We start from the raw sequence: 23,754 nt of genomic DNA on the forward strand, positions 1-23,754 counted from the left end.
TTTTTCTTGAAACTTTATTGAGCTACACAAAAAAGGTACACTTCCGATTTATAATATATCAGGGACATTATAATAACATTATCATTAATAAATAGTAATGCTTTACTTAATTTACCATTAAAAAGTGTTTTACAAAACAAGGGCAAATACAACCAGATACCAAACACACTTTAGTTATTATAAGAACAATACCACTTTCTAATAAGACATACTGTAACTCCTGGCTTTATTATTGGTACATAATATTATGTATTATTATGTTATAAATGTTGTAATCCATTAATAAATTGCCATGGGCTCTTAATGGGCAATTAAGTCAGTAGTTAAAATATAAATCATTAATAAAGACTTTCAGACCTTTTCCTGGAGGATAAGTGCTCAAAATGTTTGTTTTTTTCACAACCTGGCCATCAAAGTTGTTCAGGCTCTGGCCCCATCAAATGAACAAATAAAAATAAATAATTAAACACCTACTGTGGTATGTGCTCTAATGTGCTCTTAATGCACAAGGTTGATATGTACTTTAAAACTGTATTTGCAGTGTTTTTTTCAAAGACCCTGAAGTTTTAAAGGTTTTTTAAAAATGTTTAAATGCCTTTAAAAATCCTGTATAATATGATCTTTACAACCCAATTTGGCATTGTCTTTAACTGTATACATCCAGTTCTGACTGATAAATGCATCCGTAAGTTGAACTGATGTAGTATCTGATATAAACCCAGAGTTTATAGATTACTGCTGGTCCTTGAACTGTGGCCACAGTCTCTCTGACAAGGCCTTGACTGCCATTTGGAGGTTACGCATATGAGGAAAACTGGTGAAAGGTCCTTTTTTTTTGCTGTGCAATCTAAAAATAAAGCAGGTCAACATGATGATTAACAGTGATGTTAAGTTTCCATGTTGATTTTTGGCCTGTATATTATTCACTGCAAACAGTGTGATTTTGGTTAAAACAAAGCTGTTTTTCAAAGTTCCTAAACACTTTTTTTTTTTAACAGACCATGCCAATATTTTAAGAACTCAGACTTTTCTTCATGATTCATTGCAACATTAGCTAGCTTTAAATATGTGTGGTTTAGACTTGCACTCCCATAACATTCCTGGACTTATGATGGAGAAAAAAAAAGAAACCAGAGGTATTGTTGGACAGTCTACTTTCCTGACCAGTGCCTACATTGCCCACAATGCAACTCGACTAGGGATGGGCAGGTGTGTTTTCTAAAAATGAGAATTATTTTGGTAAAAATACCCACACAGACAACCAACTCCTCCTGTTCAATTAGTGGCACACAACCCACATTCCTCCAACTCCATCACTCTCACTGTTCCACTTTCCAGCCTATGCATGCAGCCTCTGCGACTTGAGTCATAGTTGAAGTAGACTTCAGTTAGTTTTATGGTTTTTGGTCTCACTCATTGTTTATTAAGTACATTTATTGACTGTTTGGCAACGGCCGACTGTTTGATTACGTTAGACCTCGGTTTAAATGAGCCATCCTGGCGGAGGGTTGTAACACGCACCATATGAGGTCAAAGCTTCATCTAGATTAGCTCAAGGGTTCTTCACAAGAACACTGCAACAACAGGGCAATGGCTTGTTGTTAGCTGTGGAATTCACGCACTACGGCTTGAAACGTGACCACACACAAGCAAGCAACATCTTGCCATTTCCAGTTTCAGCCAGTCTTCTTGTGACTCAAGAGGAAAATCATAGCTTACATTCCCCAGAAACTCTTCAGCTGAGTGTCCTTAGTAGGTGCACCAGTCAAGCTTATTTTAACTGATGTACAGGACAAAGGCTTGGCTGATGTTGGTCAGCCAGATGTAGACTGGTTTTTCAACTCAGGTCGCCATCTGCACTGTGAGCTTTAGCAGCTCTTCCTTTTCTGTCAGCCTCTGGTGACTTATGAAATCTAGTGTTAGTAGGGCAGATTTCAGAACTTCCTCTACGTTTCTCTTAACAGGAAATATCAATGTTGCAGGTGCAAAGAGGAAATAGGACTCTGTCATTTCCACTACGTAAGCTTCCTGTTGAACCACCAGATTTAATCAGCTATTCGTTATTTATTCTCTATCCGGCATGTAAAAACCTTCCAAGTTTTTATCAGGTTCAATCAATGATCAAACTATGATCACTTTAAACTACAATCAATTAAAATGCCCAATCCTATTTCTTTCCTTGTTCCAACTTCCAAAATGTGTGATTAAAAGTTAAAATATTCTATTTCATCTTTTCCTAGAGACCCCCTACAACTCACTCAAGGATCCTTGTTGGTCCCTGGACCCCAGTTTGAGAACCTAATTGTCTACAAAATCCTCCAACACTGGCTGAACCTCGGTGTTTCTAACAGCAGTAAGATACAAAGTTATTGAAACAACATTTTGTTTATTTAAAAAATATTTTAATGCACCATTAATAAAGGGTCCAACGCATTAATACAAGAGAAATATTGCAAATAATATTAAAATAATCATCAAATTAAAAGGAAAAACAATAAAAAATAAATGAATGGAAGGTATGTACATGTTTCCTCCTCATGGAGAGAGGAAAAGGAACGACATATTTACAGCTTGAAATCAGTGTGTTTCTACGAGAAACAAACACCTCTACAATATTTACATGTACTTCTTTGTTTTTTTTTTTTTCCTTTCATCTTTTTATCCTGTAGTAAAGAGGGTTGGTTTGTACTGAAAGGCTTTCATTGCAACAAAAAATATCTTACACACTTTCCTGTTTAGGAGGGAACAAAATAAAGAGTCTTCTGCTAATTAAAAGTTTAGAATTAAAGTTAAACTTTGGACGGCCATAGCCATATGAAAAACAGAAACACAACACAAGGGCCAGATACATCTCGCTGTCTGCAGCAAATCACAAACCTGCTGAGGCTTTTATATATATATATATATATATATATATATATATATATATATATATATATATATATACCCATCTACATTTCAAACTAATTGTAAGCAGGACATTTGTTTGCTTTAAAATGAAAACTGTTTCAGGGAGGGATTGTTTAGTGTGGGTGACTCCACACTCAAATAAAATAGATACTAATGCATTCTGGAAAAGGCCCACAAAACAGGAAAAAAAAGAAGAAGAAACTTTACTAAACTAAACCTTCGAAGAGACCTGATCTAATCAAATAAATGCGCCTTTTAAAAACATTTGCAGCACACAGACTAAGTTAAACACTGACCACATCATTTTTACTCGGACCTGCAGGAGATTTATGATAATCTGTTTTAACGGCTGAAGAAAAAAGGACTTGCAGTTTCACCAAGTGTTGAAAATAGGAATCTGCCATTTGCTGGTTGTAACAAAACACAGGAACACCATGGAAGTTTGCAGACAAACTGGCTGAGAGATCCTATTGAACAAACACTCGTAGAGTTTTCCTAAGTAGACATCTTGTTGACATAGCTTTGAACTGGGGGGGAAAAAAACAGGCCAATTCTCTGTTGTGCTGATCCTGCAGACAAAAATTCAGCAGCCATGTAAAATTAACCAAAAACTAACCACTAACCAAATTGACGAATATTTTCATGGTGGGTTAAAAACAATAGCTCAAAGGACTCTCATCCCGACAGAGGGTTGTGGCAAATTGCACAGTGGAGAAGAGAAATAACAGGGCTGGTGAACACAAGCCACTAAGGACAGTGGCTGGGTACACAGAAGCTCATTTCACTGTAAGATGCTTACAGCTAATGCAACTAAATACCATTAATAACAGCAATAGTAATATTAATATATAATACTATGAAATGAAATTAAAAAAAAAAAGCTTCAAAAGAATCTTCACACTTGAAATCTTGCATAACTGAAGACCAAATTGATTGAAGTTTGTCATCTTTAAAAGTGCGCCCTTAACAAGCGCTTTTTAAAAACCCTGAATTTGTCTGATATTCCTGTGCGTCTATGTGCGGATCTGTGTGGATGGGTTGGTGGGTGCAGCGAGGGACTGGACACTGGGAAAGTGATCCAGGCTGTAGATTATGGGAGCTGACGTAGACATAAAATACCAGTGTTTTTCAGTTTTCATTGACTTCCTTCAAACGGATACTAGGGTGGAAATAGAAAGACCTTTCATGCCAACAACATGTCCAACAATACTGCCACAGGAGAGCTAATGGTGAAACAAAGCAAGCCCCCCACGCCCTCATAGTTTTCACATGCCTTGTAACACAAACCCCTCACACACACTGGCTCGTAAAACTGCGAAGTAACTGAAAGTGTGCATGAAAAGTGCAAGTGTGTGTGTGTGTGTGTGTGTGTTTGTCTTTGTTTCCTGGATATTGTGAGGACAGCTGTGTGGTCTTTTGGAGTGGCAGGGGGTATTGGAAAGCCGCTTTGTTTTCTGGGTACACTCTGAGGAGGGTGATCCGGGGGAGTCCGGATTTGGCTGGCCGTCGCGAAGTAAGGAAGAGAAACTAATTCAGTGTCCCACGGCAGTTCTCCGTTCCACACAGGCAAGGAATCTTGTTCTCCTCGAGGGGGAATTTGTAGTCGTAAGTGATCTCTTCGTTGACAGCGATGGCCTGCTTTGAGTAGATCACAATCTTTTTCTGGGACTCTATGGTGATAACCTTGGCGTAACAGTTTGGCTAGAAGAAGAACGCAATAAGAGAGAGAGAGAGTGATGAGCAACAGCCCCAGAAATAAATTACTATAACTCATATGTGTTGAGTGATGATTTTCAGACTCACAGTGCAGCAGTGGTTGATGAATCGTGCCAGGTTGCCACACTTGGTGGCATCTATAATTGTGTCGTGGTCCACTCTGAACAAGTAGCTGCTCCCGATGCCCTGCTGTGCGTACCGCTTCTCTCGATTGTCAGCCACCATCTGCACGCACAAACATTTGCTCAGTGATCCTATGTCAACACTAACAACCAAAACAGACGGGTATCTGAAAAGGTGCATGAGTAACATTTCACTCACTGTCGTATTTACTGTGTTTTATATTAGAAAACACCAATAATGGAAACTTCTATAATCATTCCACAAAAACAGATAATACACAGATTAACACAAACTGGAAACAGTACCTGTCTGATGTTTTGACCCACATACTCGATGACCATCTCATCAGCAGCAATGGGCTCCATGGCGAACAGGCCCCACTCGTGGATCCGGCTGCGTCCAAAACGAAGCCTCTTCTTGCGGTACTGCACAAGGACAGAAAACACTTTTTGTAACAATGGTCTTGGTAAAAAAAATAAGTAGAACGCATACAGGGCAGGATAAATACATACTTTGAGTTTTTATTCAAATCCAGCCTGGTACAAGGAACATGTAGATGTACACATAAGCAGGAAATGCAAATTTAATTCTTTGCATATTTAGGCGACTGATTTCATGTCAGTGTGTTAAACACAGAGCTGGCTCTGTGACACTCAACAATAAAGTGGACTGGACGGATCACACTGAGGCCCTCTAAAGGAAAGGACACAGCTGGCTGTTCTTTCTGGGGAGGCTCAGGTCATTCAACGTGTGCACTCGGCTACTACAGATGTTTTACCAGTCTGTAGTGGCCAGTGTCCTCTTCTTTGCGGTGGTCTGTTGGGGGGGAAGCATTGGCACTGGGGGTGCCAACAAGCTTAGCAAGCTGGTGAGGAAGGCCAGCTCGGCGGTGGGAATGGAGCTGGACAGTGTGGAGGCTGTGACTGAGAAGAGGATGAGAGGGAAGCTGAAAGCCATCATGGACAACCCCTCTCATCCTCTCTTCTCTGAGCTGAGGCAGCTCAGGAGCTTTCAGCCACAGACTGACCCAGCCCCGAGCCTCATTTGTACCATCTGCCATCAGACTCCACAAGCCACAGCTCCCAGTTCCTCCAACCCCAGCAGATAAAGACTGGTTTAGAACTCCTACCTATGACGCACAAGCCTTTTGCACTATTTATATTTAATTTCCACTTGCGTAGTTTAGGTTTTTAGTTTTAGGCAAGTTTAATTTCCTGCTCATATTTTGCACTCCATGTCCTACTTGAACAATGCATAGTGTATGTACTTTCACTTATAGTTTTATATCTTCTAATATTAACAATATTAGTAATATTTTTACTGTGATATTCTTTGTTCTGTTTTTACACAACTTTGCCCTATTGCTGCTGTGTCAACCTGAATTTCTCCTAAGGGGGATAAATAAAGGAATTATCTAATCTTGTTTGGCCTTGAGATAGCATGAGAATTAAGCTAATCAAATTAGCTAGATAAAACACATATTTTATAATGACAGTTAGGAGATAGTAATGTTTTATAATGACAGTTAGGAGATAGTAATGTTTGCTCAACAAAGAGAAAATGATCTGAATAAAATGAGATAAAGTGCTAGCCAAAGAAAGTAACATAACATCTCATGTCACATCTCTGTCATCTGCAGTTCAGTGATATGTGACGTAGGTTTGAATGCTGAAATATGATTTCATCTTTTTTCAGGAAAACAAAAACAAAACTTTAGCTGTACAATGCACTTGATTGGGTACATGATATACCACGGCTGTAACTGGATGTACCTTCAGCTGGTTGAGTTTGAGCAGGTCAGAGTCCATGACAGCAGTGGTGCCAATGACGGTGAGGAGGCGGCGCTGTTCTGATCGTCTCTCTGATAGGACCCGGTTTGCTCCCTGGCAAGAAACATACAGCAAAGAGCTTTACAAAGGGGCACTATCTCACGTTATCACACGGCCTTGAGCTGGGGGAGATTGAACCAAAGAAACACTTTGACCTTAATGTGCAACAGTCATGGTAATGTGGCTGAGGTGCATTTGGAAAGGAAGGTAAAACTGAGCACGTAGTAAGAAGGACACAGGCAAGTTTCTCTTCCCCGTCTACAATGCATGCTAATATAAATATAAACACAACCATGTCGTCAATGCATACAGTCCATTCTGAAACATTACGCAACCAACTAATGCAAGATATGAATTCTGAAGGCTCTGATTGTGTTTCTTGTAGTTGTTATAAAGTCTACAGAGCACTGAAAACAATCAAATCCAGATGTAAAAGATAAAAGGGAACATAAGTTGTAGCTAACACTGTTTTAACCAAATTGTAGGGTCATGAAGAAAGCCCTAATGTATGAAATGGGTCTGTTCACAGTCATATTGACATTATAGCAACATATACACCTTTCACTACATTCGCAATGTCTAAAACTGTAGAATCTCTCAGACATTAAATAAACATTAATACATTTTTTTTAACTCAGCACCTCCTGTGTATGTTTCAGATCAAAAGTTTTCTGTGGACAGAATCCATTCACAAAGCTTTTATTGTCTTGTATTCATCAAAGGTGAACTCGATGTAGAAAGACAGGGCTGGCAGCAGCATCGCAGCAGAGGCGTTCTCTGTGAGGACGCCACAGGCATGGGGTAGGCAGCAGTTCAGTGAGGTAACCATCACACACGTTGCTCATGTGGGCTTTGTGTCAAGGCTGTAAACCTTTCAAGCACATTATTTCAAAAACAAAGTTTTGGTCCTCCTAGACCTGCTATTTTTGCTTTATTTCATGTCACATTTTCAAGATAACGGAGGCTCTTTCTGTTATTTTACATATATGTTTTTCCTTACAAATGTGTGATGTGTAGTCAGTGCTTGTTAACGCTCAGGATGAAGAGTTCATAATGGCAGACCTGAGCAGCTGTATAATCAAAAAGACTAAGCGCTATGATAACACATCATCTGTACTCTTTGTGAAGATAAGATAAGTTTGTGCTTTGAAAATATGTCCTCTGTTTACCACTCCGCAGACAGACCACCAGGTAGATTAAACCACATCACACTGTGCACCTGGGACAGGTTTCTGACTGTTCTCAGAAAAGTGCTTGTGGCTCAAAATTGCTGGGCTACTTCGATCAGGACAACAAAGACGCTGGGTGATGTGGTGTCCAGTTACATCTCATTTCGCACAGAGCCAGGGATACTGTATCTTCCAAAACACTGAGGTTACATATAAACAAACAGCCGAAACTGAAATGTGTGTTCCCTGAATATATATTAAAAAAAAGGATTTCCTTTTCTTCTGCTTTTCTCCATGGTGACAATAGATACAGCACAGAACCAGAATGGAAACATCACTACTAGGAAAATCTAAGCTATGAGTAGAAAGGAAGGAATGCAACACAATGGTTGTGATTTCCCCTTCAAAAACACTAAATATCAGCAGCTCTTTGCTCGTTACCTCTATGCCTAAGTGTGCCTGCACTGGATGTCCCGATCCAATCTCAAAGATCGGTATTCAGGCCTTTTTTTAAACTCATCGTCATTAGCTATATAAAGCTACATTGAGGCTATCCAGTCCTTTGCTTTATCTCAGCTGTCACACAGATGTTTTACTTGCAATGCTTTCATGCTCAGCAGCACAAGCAGCGCAGTCAGTTTCAACTCGCCACTGTCTGCCTCTCCACTTAGCTGGGCTGAAGCTCCCCCTGTGGCACAACACTAATAAGGATCATTTAATAACGTAATCCATGCAAACGATGTACAGACGACAAAAATAAACACTCAACTGGATACTGTTGATTCTGGTTCGGGCAGCACCAAAATAGTGACAATGCCAGTAAGGTTAGGTAAGTAAGGGTTTGTTATTTTATAGCCTACTTTGTTATTGTAAAATGAGGATCACTGGGACTATCTGGAGCCTTGTGTTGATAGTGTAGCTACTCTTAACTCTTTCTGTTCCTCTATGGAGCCATTATTGTAGAAAAACTATTTACAAATGTGAGTGGAGAGTTGTGTAACTGTATCTAATTCCATGTGTGTGTGTAATCAGATTTATAAATGTGTAAAAATGTTTTGAGATTTATAAATATGTAGACATACCGTAAAGGATCTGGAAATGTGTGGACCTACATATTAATGGCTGAGAAGTCTGAAGTATTTGCTCCAATAATGGTTCCATATTACTCTTTCCATATACAGGCTGCATGTGTCTGATCTGTTTCTTTGTTGGTCAGCAGTAAGTTTTAAAACTCTTGTCTTGGATTTTTTCACCCGCGGTTCAGTTTTCAGAGTGGATGAGGCTCGTTAATGACGTGTATTATTGAGAACTAAACACTTTACCTGCTCTGTGCTTTTCAAAACATCCATCTGATAAACAAGTCCTTGACTGTTAATATACTGATGGCCCACCCAAGTAAATCTATGTGAGTTGATGACTAAATAACCTTTCTATGGAGAATAATTAATGCGTCAGCTGATCGGCTCTTCTAAACAACACTTAGGTCAGATATTCAAAGTAAAATAAATTCAGCAGATATTCAATATTAAACAACTCGTATTGGTGGCACAAAAAAAAGAGGATATCCCCCTTTTTTTTGTGCGACCAATACGTGTGCCTACCTTTCTGAACAATAATCTGTCAGCGCGTGAATAATAACTGACACAACATGGGATGTCATGACGTGTGTTTGTCATATGGAGGCTGTCACTCCTTATGTGACCCAAAAAACCTCAACTCCAAAAATTACACAAGAGGAATATTTTTAACTTAACTAAATGCTGAGAAAAGCAAAAATTATGAGTTGCAGCAGACCAAAAATGACTTTGGGAAGGTTGGAAGGATAAAAAATAAAAAACTGTGAGTTAGAGAAAGAGAGAATGACAAATTCCACGTACACAAAGCATGTGGCAAGCACATGTCGCAATGGGTTTGAGGTTTTAAAATAAAGTTTAAACTTTCTGACAGAGATTCAGCACACAGCTCTTCACAAAACAGGATTTAATCTGAGTCTATACTTGTGATGTTAGATTAAAGTTAATTTAAAATAGCCTCTAAATCACCTCTAAATACTTCGTTAATACTGTTTAACCATCTCAAACTGATTTTGGAAAACTGTGTTTGACCGTAGGCCAATTGTACTAGTAAGTGTCAGATTACAATACTACAATAACCATATTCAGCAACCACTAGAACCCCTTAAGGTTTGTTTACAGCACCAGCACAGAGTTGGATAATATCATTCTTTCCACAGGAAGGTCTTTTGGGACCACATTTGGATTTCTTGTGAACTTTGCCTCAACTTTCAAAACCAATAAAAACCCACATTATTAACACAGCAACTACTGAACATTTGAAATCTCATTGCAAACCCGATTGAGTGGGTTTTACAGTTTTTACTTTTACAGGTTCAACCCCCGTGGCTGCATTTTATCCTGTCCTCTCAATATTCTATTATTAACATTAATGGTGAACATTAATAACAAGCTGAGTCTAGGTACCTCAGCCTGATGCTAGTTTTAAAGTCCCTAGTAAGAAATGGGCAGAGCAAACAAGAGGAGTATTTGTTAAGCTCTTCTTTACAGTTAGGACTATTCTCTCATTGTTTCAAAAGCCATCTACTGTATCTTAATTACTTTAATTTAGTTTGGTAGTGTGATAATGTCAGAACAGATGTAAACAGCCTAATATCTTAAAGAAAAAGGATTAGAAAAATAAACAGATATACAGATGAATAATAATGGTGGTAAAGCAAAAAAAAAAAATTATAACAAGTAATTCTAATAACACAGAGACCAAAGTAGTCTGAATGAAATTAGGAGTATGCCTACCGAGCTGTCGACATTCTCCACCTCTCGTATGACTTGCTCGGGCAGGTCCAGGTCCAGATAGACATCCTTCTCCTTGCGGCTAATGGCGTAGTAGCCCTCACTCCTGGCACTACCGGTCACATGCTCACGAAGCTGCCCACCTGCGTTCTTCTTCTTACGCCGGGGGTTCGGCAAATTGGTAAGTGCAGCTCAAAGGTCAAGGACAATAGCAGGAAACCACAGACTCATATGAAGACAATTTGCTTGTATGAAAACTTCTATACAAATAAAGTCTGATTGATTGATAACACTTTTATCCATTAAAAAATGTATTACTTAGGCTACTTATTGATTGAGAACAGCCATAGATGGTTTGGCCATTGGTAACTGGGGTTAATTTCCATGAAAATCACACAGACATACTGTATTTAATGCATCAGGTAGTCATTGAAAAGGATATTAGTGTGGCTGACCCAGTGAGTATCATTAAGCCAGTCAGAGCTGTGGTCATCCTGTAGTAGCTTCTCATAGGTCTTCTTCAGTAACATCAAGTCTTCGCCGTCCAGACCGGAGTTCCAGATGTCATACAGGATGGTCATCTGCTCGAACTCGCTGCGGTTGTCAAACTTCAGGGATGCTGGCTCGGGTGCTGGGACAGGTTTTGGCCAGCGCTGGGACAACGTTACCCCTGCCTCCTGCAGAAAGAGGCGCTCACTCTTCCTCACCTCCTCAACCATATCGTCCTCTGTGTCTGAGCTGGACAGCTCTCCAGACTCGAGCTCCTCCACATCCACATCTTCCTCAAATTCTGAGTCCTGTATGGAGGAAGATGAATATTACTATCAAGGAACTATGAATGTACACAACTATGCACAAGCACTAAAACTGTGTTGTGTTGCCTTTTAGTTGCTAGTTTAGTTTAAGGTAGAAGTAATATACTTTAAAGTACACATTATGTAACATGGACATGGTCACAAGAGGTGATATTTATTCAGATGACACTGACTGATCACATACTGTACTGTACATTTGTTTTGCAGCAAGAAATTTAGTGAAAAAACATTGCTGCAAAACAGAAAACCATTTAAGTGCTTTTCCAGTGTGAGACAAATGGCTCAGTAAGTCACAATCAGGCTGGCTTGTGTGAGGAAATACTCATTGCACAAGCATTGGAGCATAAACAGGTGGCTTATGCTGGTGGCCGAGCAACTGGCTGACATCAGCTTGAAGTTTGATAAACACCATCTAAAGCTGTACACATTTACATAGAACACCGATGCAATGCCAGTAGATTTGTGTTGATTGCATCAGGGAAGTGCACAGAGGTACATCTCTGCCTGCTTCGCCAAAAACATCCTGTGGCCAGATTCCCCGATTTGTCTCACAGACAAAATACAATGCTGGCAGGAACTGGCAACAGTTTTTTTTACTCTTTTATTACATTTAAATATATTGTAGTTCTGTAGTATATTCATATTGCCATTGTTTGAGCCCAATCATTTTCATTTTGTTTTTTACCTGGGGAAAAACCTGATGGCATTACCAAAAATTACATTACATTACAGAAACCTGAAACTGGACCAACAGATGAGTCATTTCTCTATTGTTTGTGTGTCGGTTGTGAAAGATTGTTACCTGACAGTCTGTGATTAAGACTTCCACAAACATTTACCAGAATAGACCAAAAGTCCTACGCACCTCTAGTTTCCGTTTCCCCTGTTTTTTGCCCGGCTGCTCCTTCTGTTTTTTTGTGTGATGAACCTCAAGGTTTTCTTTGTCTTTTCTTCTCCGCTTTTTGCTCTTGTCCTTTTCAAGTTCGAGACCCTTGCCAACCATGAGCTTCTTTGATGATGGAGGTAGAGCTGCCGCCTGGCCCACATCCTCAGACTCACAAAGCACTCCCATTGCATTTAAGCATTCGCCTGGATCTCCCCTGGATGGTAGCGCCTCTCCAATGACCTCCTCTGGTGCTTCAAGCACCCCAGAAATAGTGTTGAGGTCTGCTGGGAGCAAGACAGAGGAGTCTTGTTTGGAAGTCCTTTTGGTAGTGGGTGCTACTGGGAGAACAGGGGGTTTGCAGTAGTTGTGCTCCAAAAGGACAATTACACCCTCTGGACTAATAACCAGGGCCAGTGACTCTGGGGAGAAGAGATCCTCTTCCATCTTCTGCTCCTCAGCCTCATCAGATGTCTCTGTCTCCTCTGAGTCCCCAGCATCAGGGTCCATTTTCAGGGCTACATCAGCCAACACAGATAGGTCAGTGGTCGAGGCGGAAGCCAGCTGGAGGAGGCTCGATGCCCCCAGCTGCTCTCTGAGTCTCAACCTCTGCCCAGTTTCCTCCTCATCATCTTCCTCTCTGAGTGAGTGACAGGAAGAAGCCGACAGGCTGGTTGTCCGAGGCCTGCCTCTGGACCGTTTGTTGACGGGAGGTGGAGGAGGGGCTTCCTCAAAGGCCATCCTGCACATGGAGGCGTGGTCCAATGGCAGGTTCTGCACAGTGCGGCACACCATGACAGGAGGGGCAGGAGATTTGGGGGAGTCTTTTCCTGCACCCCGTTTTCCAGGGGATTTGACAGGGGTGGTCTGAGGAGAAACAGGTGGTCCCTTTTTGGGCTCATCGGAATCTTGGGTTCGTCCAGATGGGGGCACGATGAGGGCATTGCCTTCACCTGGTTTGGAGGCAAAGGGAAGCAGTTGGATGCCCTGAGTGGGACGAGCTGAGGGAGATGGGGCAGCAGTGACAGGGGAGTCTGTAGGCCTGCCGGGGGAGAGGAGGAGAGATTCAACCGCCACTTGTGAGGGAGATGGAGATAGCGGTGCAGCTGGCAGCTGCATTTTGCTATCGTTCTCGCCTGTGGAGAATGAGACAGTCTTCCTGCGTTTCTTGAGAGGCGGCACAAGAACAATAGGGGACGAAGGACGTGGGTATGGGGGTGATGGAGGACGCTTGGTAGTTGCTGGCGTATCTGCCTTGCTGTCCTTGAATTCACCTGAGAAAAGAATTGGAATGAAAGACTGATCCAAACTAAACACAATGCACATAGCTGTTCAAAGCAGCTGTAGCAACAGTCCAGAGAGTGAAAATAAACTCCCTGCGAACTTCAAAATTAAATCACGGTCTTACTTTAAAGGCTTTATCTGTCTTTTTGCATTTGTTGACATGATGTGTTAATGTGGACTTCTGACTAACCTGTTTTGACTTCTGTCTTTGGAACAGCAGCTGCGTTATTTTGCCTGAGAAAAACAGAAGAAAGACACGATGAAAGGCACATTTAATTATGTAAAATTGACTAAATGTGTTCTGAAAAACAAATCTACTTTAGCAATGTTCAAAGATAACATGGTCTAAACACAGAATTCAAAACTTCATACCTCTCATCCTCTTTCTCAGTTGTGCTGTCCATTGTTGAATCGTCCATGCTGTCTGGCCCGTCACTATCAGCCCTCTCTCCTTCCTCTTCATCCTCATCTTCAGACGAAGATGAGGATGAAGATGCTGAAGAGGAAGAACCCTCAGAGGACGAGGAGAGGCTCTCATCATCACTATCCGCACTAAGGGCATCATCTACGAAAACAAAACAGAACAATGGCGTAATTACTGCCTTATCTGAATGTAAACATAGAAATAAAGATACATAGTGATAAGATTACAGGTGATTTACCATCAGACTCCTTTTCACTTTCCTCCTCATCCTCCTACAAATAAAAAAAATGTAATTACAACACTTAAAGATCACAATGCAATGCAGTGCAATGCTGCCATCTAGCATTTGGTAAGAGTAAGAGCATGATTTTTTTATCAAACTTGATAATACCAAGCAAATGAAAAAATCCAGCTACGTGTATGACATATGAATCAACCATTCATATTTATTGCATATAGTACTCAGACTGCTATTAGAGGGATACATTTGATTTAAAAAAAACAAACTTGTACAGTATGTCCTGCTTTGAAAAGAAACAAACAAACAAAGAGAGACAATTCAAAACCCACACACCTTTTCAGTTGAGGATCCATCCGATGTTTCCTCTCCCTCACTGCCAAGCTCCCAAGGTTTACGAGTTCTTGGCTTCTTTTTCCTCCTCTTGTTGTCCCTTTCTGCTCCATGCCTGTCTGCCTCTGGCCTTCTCCCTTCAGCAGCTTAAGAAAAAGAGTTTAAAAGTTAAATGCAGCAGGGCTATTAATCCAACTGTCCTTCTAAACCTTTCAACATCAGCTCTAAGCAAACCTTCATCATCCTCGTCTGGTGGGGTTGACGGTCGCGGCCTTTTCATGTCTCCCTCTTCAAGTTCCTGAGGTCCTTTCCTCTTTACCTGAACAATTAGATATCAACAACATTGTTTAGAAATCAGTGAAACACAGAAAAGAATGGATTTCAACACTTCAGGCCATTTTTGACAACTACTAAAAGCTTATAACTTAAAATCTGCCAAAATACGAAACATTAGAGCATTTTTTTCATATTTTTGTACTTGACAAACATCATCATATCTATGTTTATATGTGATTAACTATACTGGAGTCCTGGAAGTGTAATTAGGACTAAACATATCTATAATTTGAACCTGGGACCAGTACTGTTAGAGAACATCTTTTAAAATGAAAAATAAAAAAACCATGGTTTATATTGAGGGCATGCAATCATGATGATACATTTATTTGTCAACTGTAAAGCTGGCGCTTGCCAGTGTGTGCATGTAATCAGAGGTTTTAATTTATCAAATCACAGTGTGAGCTGTTGAATATGGAGATAAAGGCCCTAAAAGATCTGCCACAGTGTGTTTCTACCTTAAAGGAAGGCAATCGTAGCGCTCCTCGGAGAGAAAATCCTTCCACGCCACCACTCTTTGCCCAATCAACAAGAGACATGAGAGGCTCCCGAGGACGGTTGACCTTTTCTTCTTTTTTCTCCTCATCCCGTAAGGCAGACACCCCCCTAACCATTGTCTGGAAAGGCTAGAGGAGAAGAACATTTACAAATTGCAGTTTGTTTTTACTTCCCTTTTCCGTTTCAAAGTATAACAACAATCTCTGTTCAATATAGCCAGCAACATCTCCTGGCTAATGAGAATTACTACTAGTGAGAATGAGGAAGGCAAATTCAAACTGCCATTAAATAGTAAAAGTTGTGACAGCTTTGGAAAGCAAAACGTCCCCTTCTTAGATACAAGGCCCTGAGATGCTGTAAGGTAAGCTTTTAAACTGAACATAGAATCAGGTTGAAGCAAAGGACATTTTTTAAGAGACTCAGTCAAACGTTAAATAAAATAAACCCCCCAAAAAGTGCAAAGAAGTGGACGAAGCAGAACCCCTGACCTTCACAGAAAAACTAAAATAGCAAGCTTAGAAACTAAGACAATGCCGATATTGTTGTGATTAATCGCCCTTACCTTGGCCTTGGTCTCTTTCCTCTCCCACCACTCGTCAAAAGTTGCAAAGGCAACGTTCTCCACCATTTTGCGGTTCAGGTCCCTCTGCATGATGTTTTTCATTTCCTGGATCAGAGTGGCCAGGACCATCTGCACCGTGGCTTCATGCGGATTTTCTGCAAGCATGGGCATCTCCTCCCCTGGAGCCCTGTACTCGTCTCCATCCCCGGGCAGCATGGTGCCATAGCCAGGTGGGGGCATGTAAGAGGGGTAGTGTGGTGGTAAGACGTGTGGGGGCCAGCCAGTATGGGGATGCGGGATGCCATGGTGTGGAGGGGGTGGTATCTGAGTGCTGTGCGGGTCGGGGTAAGGGTAGGGCATGTGGGGGGGCATGTAGCGGTGGTCCTGGTCATAATGAGAGCCCGCCCCGCTACCCTCTTGGTCCATGTAAGGGTGGTGTGTGTGGGGTGGCGGCATGGAGTGGAGATGGTAGGAGGCGTAATCTGCAGTGTCTGCCTCACCAGGGCCTGGGGTGCCGTTGGCTGACGACAAGCGCAGCTGGTGTAGACGACTTAGCATGTGGGTCTGCATTTGGAAGGACATGGGAGCTCCACCGCTGTACTGGTTCATCAGCTCCATAGAGGTGGCATAGTCATACATGTGGTGGGGCATGGGAGGAGGATATTCGGGGTGCAGTTCCATGTGGGGCAGGGGAGGGATCCCTGGTGGCGGAGGGGGCTGCAGGGAGTAACCAGGGGGAGGGGGAGGAGGCAAATGAGGAGGGTAGGAAGGTATTGGAGGGTGCATGGAGGTGCCAAAGTGCTGTGCAGAGTCAGAGATGGGTTGGGGTGAAGAAGAGGGATCTGTTGTTTGTGAGGGCATGGCAGCCTGGGATGAAGAGGGTGAGGAACCTGAGGTGACTGAGGGCTGGTGGGTGGTCACCGTTGTTATGGTAGTCTCCTCCTCCTCCTCGTCTGAGATCTCCATGTCTTCCCCCGAGGAATGAGGGGAGGACTAAAAGAAAACAAAGAGTTTACTGTTTTAAGTCTGGAAACTGCCTGTTTAAGTACCATCTACTGTGATCACTATGCTTTGAAGAGTAGGGGCTGCAAAGATAACTCCCAACCACAGAATCAGGAAGTGTGCTATCTGGAAAATAGCATTATATTGTGATAGTTACAAAAACCAACAAATATTTGTCAAATTCTAATAAAGAAAAACCAAATCATACATATTATAATCAATCGTGTTTTTCTGTGTATTGATGAAGTCATTTTTCTTTCCTTTCTTCTTCTTCCTTTGCACCAGAAAGTCCTTTGTTTCCAGAATATTATGTACTGTATGTTTGTTATTTTGTGTGGGCGTGCACTGTGTGCATTAATGGAAAAAACCCTTGTTTTTTGCCATATTAAACATACATGAAACATTTCTACAGTTTGTTTATTTTTAGGTTGCTTTTACCAAAGCTGCCCACCGTATCCCATGTTACAGGCCAACTTAAAACAACAATAAGCTGCCTATACGCTAATTCAACATCTGCATTAAACAAAACACAGTTGAGACCCAATAGTCTGAACCCTGAGCTTTTATTACTAGCTACTGAACTTACCTGACTCTGTCCATTGTAAGGTGGTGTGTGTGCTCCTGTTCTGCTCCTTGTTTCAGTAGACCCGGCCTGTAAAGATTCCTCCTGCGAAGCTCCAGTCCCAGTGAGGCCAACCTGGGGCTGGGGTTCCTCTGGGGGCAGGATGTGTGAAGAGTAGTTGGAAGAGGATGGTGTGGTTGCTGTAAGTAAAGTGGGACTCTTCCGACCTTCTCCCCCCTTTCCCCGTTTCCTTCCTCTGTGGCCATCTCTGTCTCTTTCCCCTTTTCTCCTGTGGTCCTTCTCCCCACTGTCTCCCACCTGATTACCACTTGTGTGCTCCCCCGTTACATCCCCTGACCCACCTCTTCGTTCTCCTCCATCTCCGCGTGTGCCCCTCTGCTTATCTTCTTTCCTATCTTCCTCATCTTCCTCATCAGAGGCAAGGAAAGAAAACTTTGCCTTTTGTTCCTTTAGGAGCATCTCAATACGAGAGTCAAGGCTGCTGCTGTGGTAGACGAAGGGTAAACTCTCATTGGTGGAATCTGGCTCTGGGGAGGAAGAGTCACGTTGAGGGGGCGGTGGGGAGCTGGAGGAGGAAGGAAGATGGTGGGGGAGGGAGGTAGAAGAAGGGGAGGTAGAGGAGGAGGCAATGGGGGGTTGGGGTGGAGAGGAAGGTGGGGGCGTCTTTGGTGGTGCGGGTGGGGTGCTGGGACGGCGTTTGGGTTTTGTCCATTGCTCGTCGCGTGCCGGACTATCCTGGTTGAAGTCCAGTGTTCCGAGTGTCTCAGCTACAGCTGCTGCGATGACTGAGGCTGGCGGGAGAGGAGGTGGCGGTGGGGGAGGTGGAGGCAGAGCACTGTGGTGGCCAGCATGGTAATCTTTGTCAGCACCTACCGAAGACAGAGAGCCCCTCTCTGCGAGGCTTGTGCCCCCTAGACGGGTAGAAACATCTAATCCCTGAGGAGGGGCTGGGGCAGGCTCTTTGGATGAGGAGTATGCGGAGTAAGATGAGGGGGGAGGAGACATGCTGTTAGAGGAAGAGCGGTAAGAGTTGGAATTGTATCTGGGGTCAGAGCTGTTGGAGTAGTCACTGTCCCTATCTCTGTCTCTATCTCTGTCCCGGTCCCTGTCCCGGTCATGGCTGCTCCTTCTGCGGCTACTGCTGCCATGGTGGTTGTGAGAATGGTGGTGGTTGCGGTGTCTCTGGTGGCTGTGGTCACCAGATCGGGAGCCCAGGCTGTCTCGCCGGTACCCCCTGTCGTCCCTGCGTTCTGAGTGGTGATGGGAGTGATGGGAATGGTACTTTGAGGAAGAGTTTGTGTCTTGCTGGTGGTGATAAGATGACCGCCTAGCGCCAATCCCCCCTGCCCCGTAGCGGCCCCCTGAGTCTCTATCGCGGTCCCGGTCCCTGTCTGACATTGGGGGCTGATCATATTGGGTGGCAAGAGGTGGCGGAGGCATTGAGGAGTGGTGCCCGATGTGTGGTCCAGGCCCTCCAACATTGGGGTATGGGGGGTAGCATGGCGGCTCGTTGGGACGGTATGATGTGTTTGGGGGGTACATAGGGCGACCACGATGATACACTGAAGGTTCCTGGGCATCCTCAGAGTAGCGCGACACTTTGTATCCTCCGACAGTAGATGAGACTGCAGAAGATGAGGAGGAGGAAGGTAGCATGTCCTGGGGAGGGTAGCCGCTGCCTAAAGTGCCAGCATTATAGCCAGTATGCCTGCGAGACACAAATGAGATAGATTTTTCAAATTACTATTTTGTGGACCTAAGCAAGATTGTGAGAGACTCACTCACTCATTATGCCTCCACTCCACAGCAGAGCATAATTATCAAAAGCACAAACCCCAAAAGTCACTTATGCATGTTATTTTAGCAATTTATGTTCATCCAAAAGAAAGGGTGTAAGTCGTACGAACAAAATGTTCTTTGCAGAACATAATAATGTCCAAATATTTGCATTGTAACGTAACGGTGGTAAACATTAGTGCACTGTCCAAACATACAGTCTATGCAACAAAAGGATTATGAGAGTTGTGTGCAAATTCGCCGATAAGGTACGGAAAGTTATAGCTACATTTTCACAGTAGTATAATTATTATTGGGCGTTATTAATATAACACTGATAAATAAAGAACCTACAAAGATAAAGATGTCGCGTGTTTCAGCTTTGACTGAAGGACAGGAATTTGCCTTATGATAACAACAGCACCGAGGCAAAAACATTTCCGTGAAACATCGACAACTAACCTGTTGCCGGTGTAACCCGCGTCTTGTGAGAAAGGCGTCCCAGATCTGGAGCTGTAAGGCGTTCCTCCACCCTGAGATGATGCAGAGGAGCCTGCCATGGAAGAGGGGGGCGTGTCCAGACGCTGCTCACTGAAGCCAGTATCTGCAGAGCCAGGGGTGATGCTTCCTGATGTGAGGGCCTGGACCCCTGCTGCCAAAACTGCAAGCTCACTGGAGAGCCTCCGCCTGATTTCTGTCGACTGTGAAAAAAAGATGTATAATAAGAGTTTAGAAATTAAGCAAGTATCTGTAGTTCACTCCATTACTATGCCTAATTTGATTTAGGATGTGTGCGGGTAACGACTAATAATTCGGATGCCGAAACACTTGAAGTCTCCTTAATATTTCCATTCACGAATCAACTCTAGGTGATCATTTAATAACTGAAGAGACAATACCGTGTCAGGCTGTGGCTGTGGCTGTGTTGGGGCCTGAGGCTGGACCCTGTCTGTCAAAGCCTTGCCTCCCAAGGGCACTGTCTGAGGAGTGTAGGACCCATTTACGATTAGGTCATAATACTTCTGCCTCTGCTGGCCTGGGGGAAAGAAAACACATAAGCCACAGAAAATAAATACAGGTTGTGAACTGAGCTCAGCACAGACATAAATTGTATCTACTTATAATGAGGAATGAAAGACAAACTCCATTAGGTTTAACTGCCTCCACCACGAACCAGCTAATGTATGGGTTGTTTTTGTCCCATTTGCTTATTGGTCCATTTGTTAGTGAGCAGGACATAAAAGATTTTCAGTTTAAGTTTGTGGGAAGCTTGTGCAAGGAACAAGTGACTCACGTTTGGTACAAATTTGAATAAAAGGTGCAAATAAGTGGACTTGCATGATACAGTTTTTTTTCAAAAAACATCTTCAGTATTTTCTCAGACACTACATCTCTTAATAATAATAAACACAATAAAATACTGGCACGTATGTTACATGATTTTGCTTCACAGTGTGTATTACTATGTGTGTACAGACCCAGACTGAGAGGAAAAATCTATGTTTTTCAATTATTAAAGCAACGGGTTCGAGAGATAAGCACTCTCTGGGTTCGCTGTGGTTCAATGTGCACGACACAAATTAGTCACTGCCTTATTATTTGTCACTGCAACTTCAAGTCTTATAACCACCTCACACTTTAAAGACACATAGGATTGGGTGTTTCAGCTTACCTTTTATATCCAGTTGAGCATGAATGATGTTACCCATGACAGAAGTGTTGTGCAGTTGCTTGACTGTGTCCTTGGCTCCTCTGGTGCTAGTAAATAACACTCTGGCCAGTCCCAAGTGCTTCCTGGTCTTGGGGTGAAAAAGGATCTCCATCTCCTCCACCTCACCAAACTTGGCACACATTTCAGCCAAGAAGGGCTCCTTGATGTTGTCATTGAGTCTAGCAAAGGTCACCTCCTTGAGGGGTATGGGACCCACATAGAACTCATCAAGCTGTGAAGAAGAAATCAGGGAATAATAGTTTAAATTCCAATAGACGAAGCGGCTGTGTTGTGTGAAATTGATGTCGACCGCCTATTCTCACCTTAAACTTCGGCACTGGCATGGACAGTTCTGTATACCTGGACCATAGTCTCCGGGGCCTAGGGTCCCGCAGTTCACCCACAGGAGGAAATCCAGAGTCCTGGAAAATGTATACAGGTCACAGTTAGGGCTGGACGATAGGGCCTAAAAGAAAATCCCTAATAAAACTAATAATAATAATCACAAAAAATAAATAGAAAAGCATACCCAATTTACAATTTTTATCAAATACTACAGCTACAAAAGACACCATATGTCTTATCACTGGGGCTTCACATACGGGATGTTATGGGAAACTGATCATACACTTTATATGTATTAGTGGCGGGGTGAATTGGGTCCTTAACAGCTGTACATCCCCCCATTACAACATCTGTAGTTTAGTTTTTTTGCATTCAAATTATGATTTAATCCATTCCTCCAGCCGTAGTTGCAGTTCAAAAGACACATTATAGAGGTAATTAATAATAATAATTTAAAAAAAAGGACAACAACTCACTGGCACACTGAAATGAACTCCATCGTATCTGTAGATTTTCTGTGTGACCCTCCGAATAGTTGGGTCCTGGACGAGTTTGTAGCTCTTCCACTGCAAACTGACAGCCTTTTGTGAATCTGCCCCACCGTCTGGATCCATCCTACAACTGAGTATCAGTGGAAAACCATCATTTCAGACGGTGCAGCAAAAAAAAAACAAAAACAAAAACAAACCAAGAAGCGAGGCGTTTACAAATTAAACCACGCAAATAAATAAAGCTACGGTGCAGCAATTATCACAGCAAAACAAATAAATAAATAAATAAATAAATTTTAAAAGAAGCACATGTGACCAGTGTTTGGTGAATTCACTGTATCGATAAACGTCAGGGCAACAGCACGACGAGCTGCGTCACATCGGCGAGCCCTGAAACAACCGCTCATCTGTTAACGGCGCACTCAGAAGGAAAAAGGCGGAGGAAGACGCGGGCACAGCGGGGGTAATAAGCGGGGGTAATAAGCGGGGCAGGTTGCCCCGCAATCGGACTCAAAATCTGCGTGCTGTCAAAACAATGACCAGCCTTACGTCACTCGCCAGTTAGTCCGGTTAGCAACGTGCTAGCTGCGGAGCTGCGCCGACAACCCGCAACAGAAACTGCGTTTTTCCTGCGCAGACACAAGAGTTCACGTTAAAACGCGGGTTTTAACCCCCCCCCTCCCTCCCGCACCCCCCGCACCCCGCAAGACAACGGTAGCGGCGGGTGCTTGCGGTTGGAGACCCTCAACCGATGTTAAATTACTTATGCCGTCTCGCGTTAGCTCAAAGAGGAGGGAGGAGGTGAAGAGGAGGAGGAGGAGGAGGAGGAGGGCCAAGTTACCGCTGTCTGTTCGAGCTAATGCTAACTAGCGACAAAACAACCAAGTTGAGGAGTCAAAACTCTTCATCTCATTGCCCCCCCTCACCTCACCTCACCTCACCTACCGCAGCCCTCGTTGCCCTCGCGTTGGTTGCCCGACCGACCTATAAAAGATCCCCCCCAACCTCTTCAAGCTGTGAGTGCCCGCTCATCCGACATCCAACCCCCGCCGCTACCGTGTAGGCAGCCGCAGCCAGGCCCGGGAGACGGGCAAGAAAAACAGAGTCCCCCCCGCCGAAGAAGGAGCTCTCCCGGACCGCGGTGGAGCAAGTTTGACGAGTTAAAACGAAGCCGATAGCATTCCGGTGGTTAGTCGAGGCGACAACACGCCGCTGTGGGCGGTGGAGGTTTTGTTTTCGCTGTAAAAACGTTATATTGTTGAGAGAGCCGCCATCGCGTAACCAACCTGAAAGCCTCGCCTGTTCTCCATCAGTGTTTGTGAATGAGGGCTTCGGTTTCAGAGCGGTACTTTCGTCAGCTTCGTTTACCCGGGGGGGGGATAAAAATATTGGATATTACATCGATGTAAAAAAAAAAAGATCAGATTGTAGTTTTATTATATAAATAGAATTTTTTTTTTTGACTGCGTAAATTACTAAAAAAAAAAAAAAATTATGGTTAAATTTGTACAGTTGAAAGAAAATGTTGGAATCTGCGCATACAAAGCTCAAACCTAGAAAAGTGACCATAGCGCCACCTAAAGGCTGATCGATGACAGCTCAGCTACTAATAATGAGCCCCTATAATCCTGTTTGATATGAAGCAGACATAATATTACATTTTTATTTAGTATTCAGTGAATGTTGGTAGAAAGTGCTCTTGGAATTTAAATATTTTGCTCATGTAAAGTTTAATTAATATGTTTTGCTCTCCTTATCTCTTACTTGCATACTGCACAGTGTATATATTTTTAATTATAGTCTTTATAGGTTCTATTATATCTTTATAATATGTTTACTTATTATTCTTTATTGTAATTTTTACACATGCTGCTGTGTGAGATGTGAATTTCTCCCACAGGGGATCAATAAAGAAACAT

The 23,754-nt window shown here is 42.8% G+C and overlaps 1 protein-coding gene across 2 annotated transcripts; it reads right to left on the bottom strand.

Annotated features, from left to right (window-relative positions):
- Positions 1 to 2,366: 2,366 nt before the first annotated feature.
- On the bottom strand, positions 2,367 to 23,186 carry setd1a (SET domain containing 1A, histone lysine methyltransferase). 2 transcript variants are annotated; one of them, XM_051387401.1, is made up of 21 exons: positions 23,122 to 23,186; positions 21,821 to 21,965; positions 21,323 to 21,421; positions 20,961 to 21,231; positions 20,188 to 20,324; positions 19,751 to 19,989; positions 17,516 to 19,220; positions 15,928 to 16,920; positions 15,326 to 15,493; positions 14,766 to 14,850; positions 14,535 to 14,677; positions 14,199 to 14,232; positions 13,909 to 14,101; positions 13,727 to 13,770; positions 12,235 to 13,526; positions 10,997 to 11,351; positions 10,558 to 10,739; positions 6,522 to 6,632; positions 5,055 to 5,174; positions 4,714 to 4,851; positions 2,367 to 4,611 (listed from the first exon to the last, which is right to left on the bottom strand). In XM_051387401.1, exons 2-21 carry the CDS (start codon positions 21,956 to 21,958, stop codon positions 4,438 to 4,440), a joined length of 6,621 nt encoding a protein of 2,206 aa, XP_051243361.1. In that variant the 5' UTR covers positions 21,959 to 21,965; positions 23,122 to 23,186; the 3' UTR covers positions 2,367 to 4,437. The 2 variants fall into 2 exon arrangements, with proteins under 2 accessions (XP_051243361.1, XP_051243362.1); XM_051387402.1 differs by lacking the exon at positions 23,122 to 23,186 and adding an exon at positions 22,841 to 23,114.
- Positions 23,187 to 23,754: the final 568 nt, after the last annotated feature.

This window comes from Dicentrarchus labrax, unplaced genomic scaffold, assembly GCF_905237075.1.
Source record: "Dicentrarchus labrax unplaced genomic scaffold, dlabrax2021, whole genome shotgun sequence".
Classification (NCBI taxonomy): Eukaryota; Metazoa; Chordata; class Actinopteri; family Moronidae; genus Dicentrarchus; species Dicentrarchus labrax.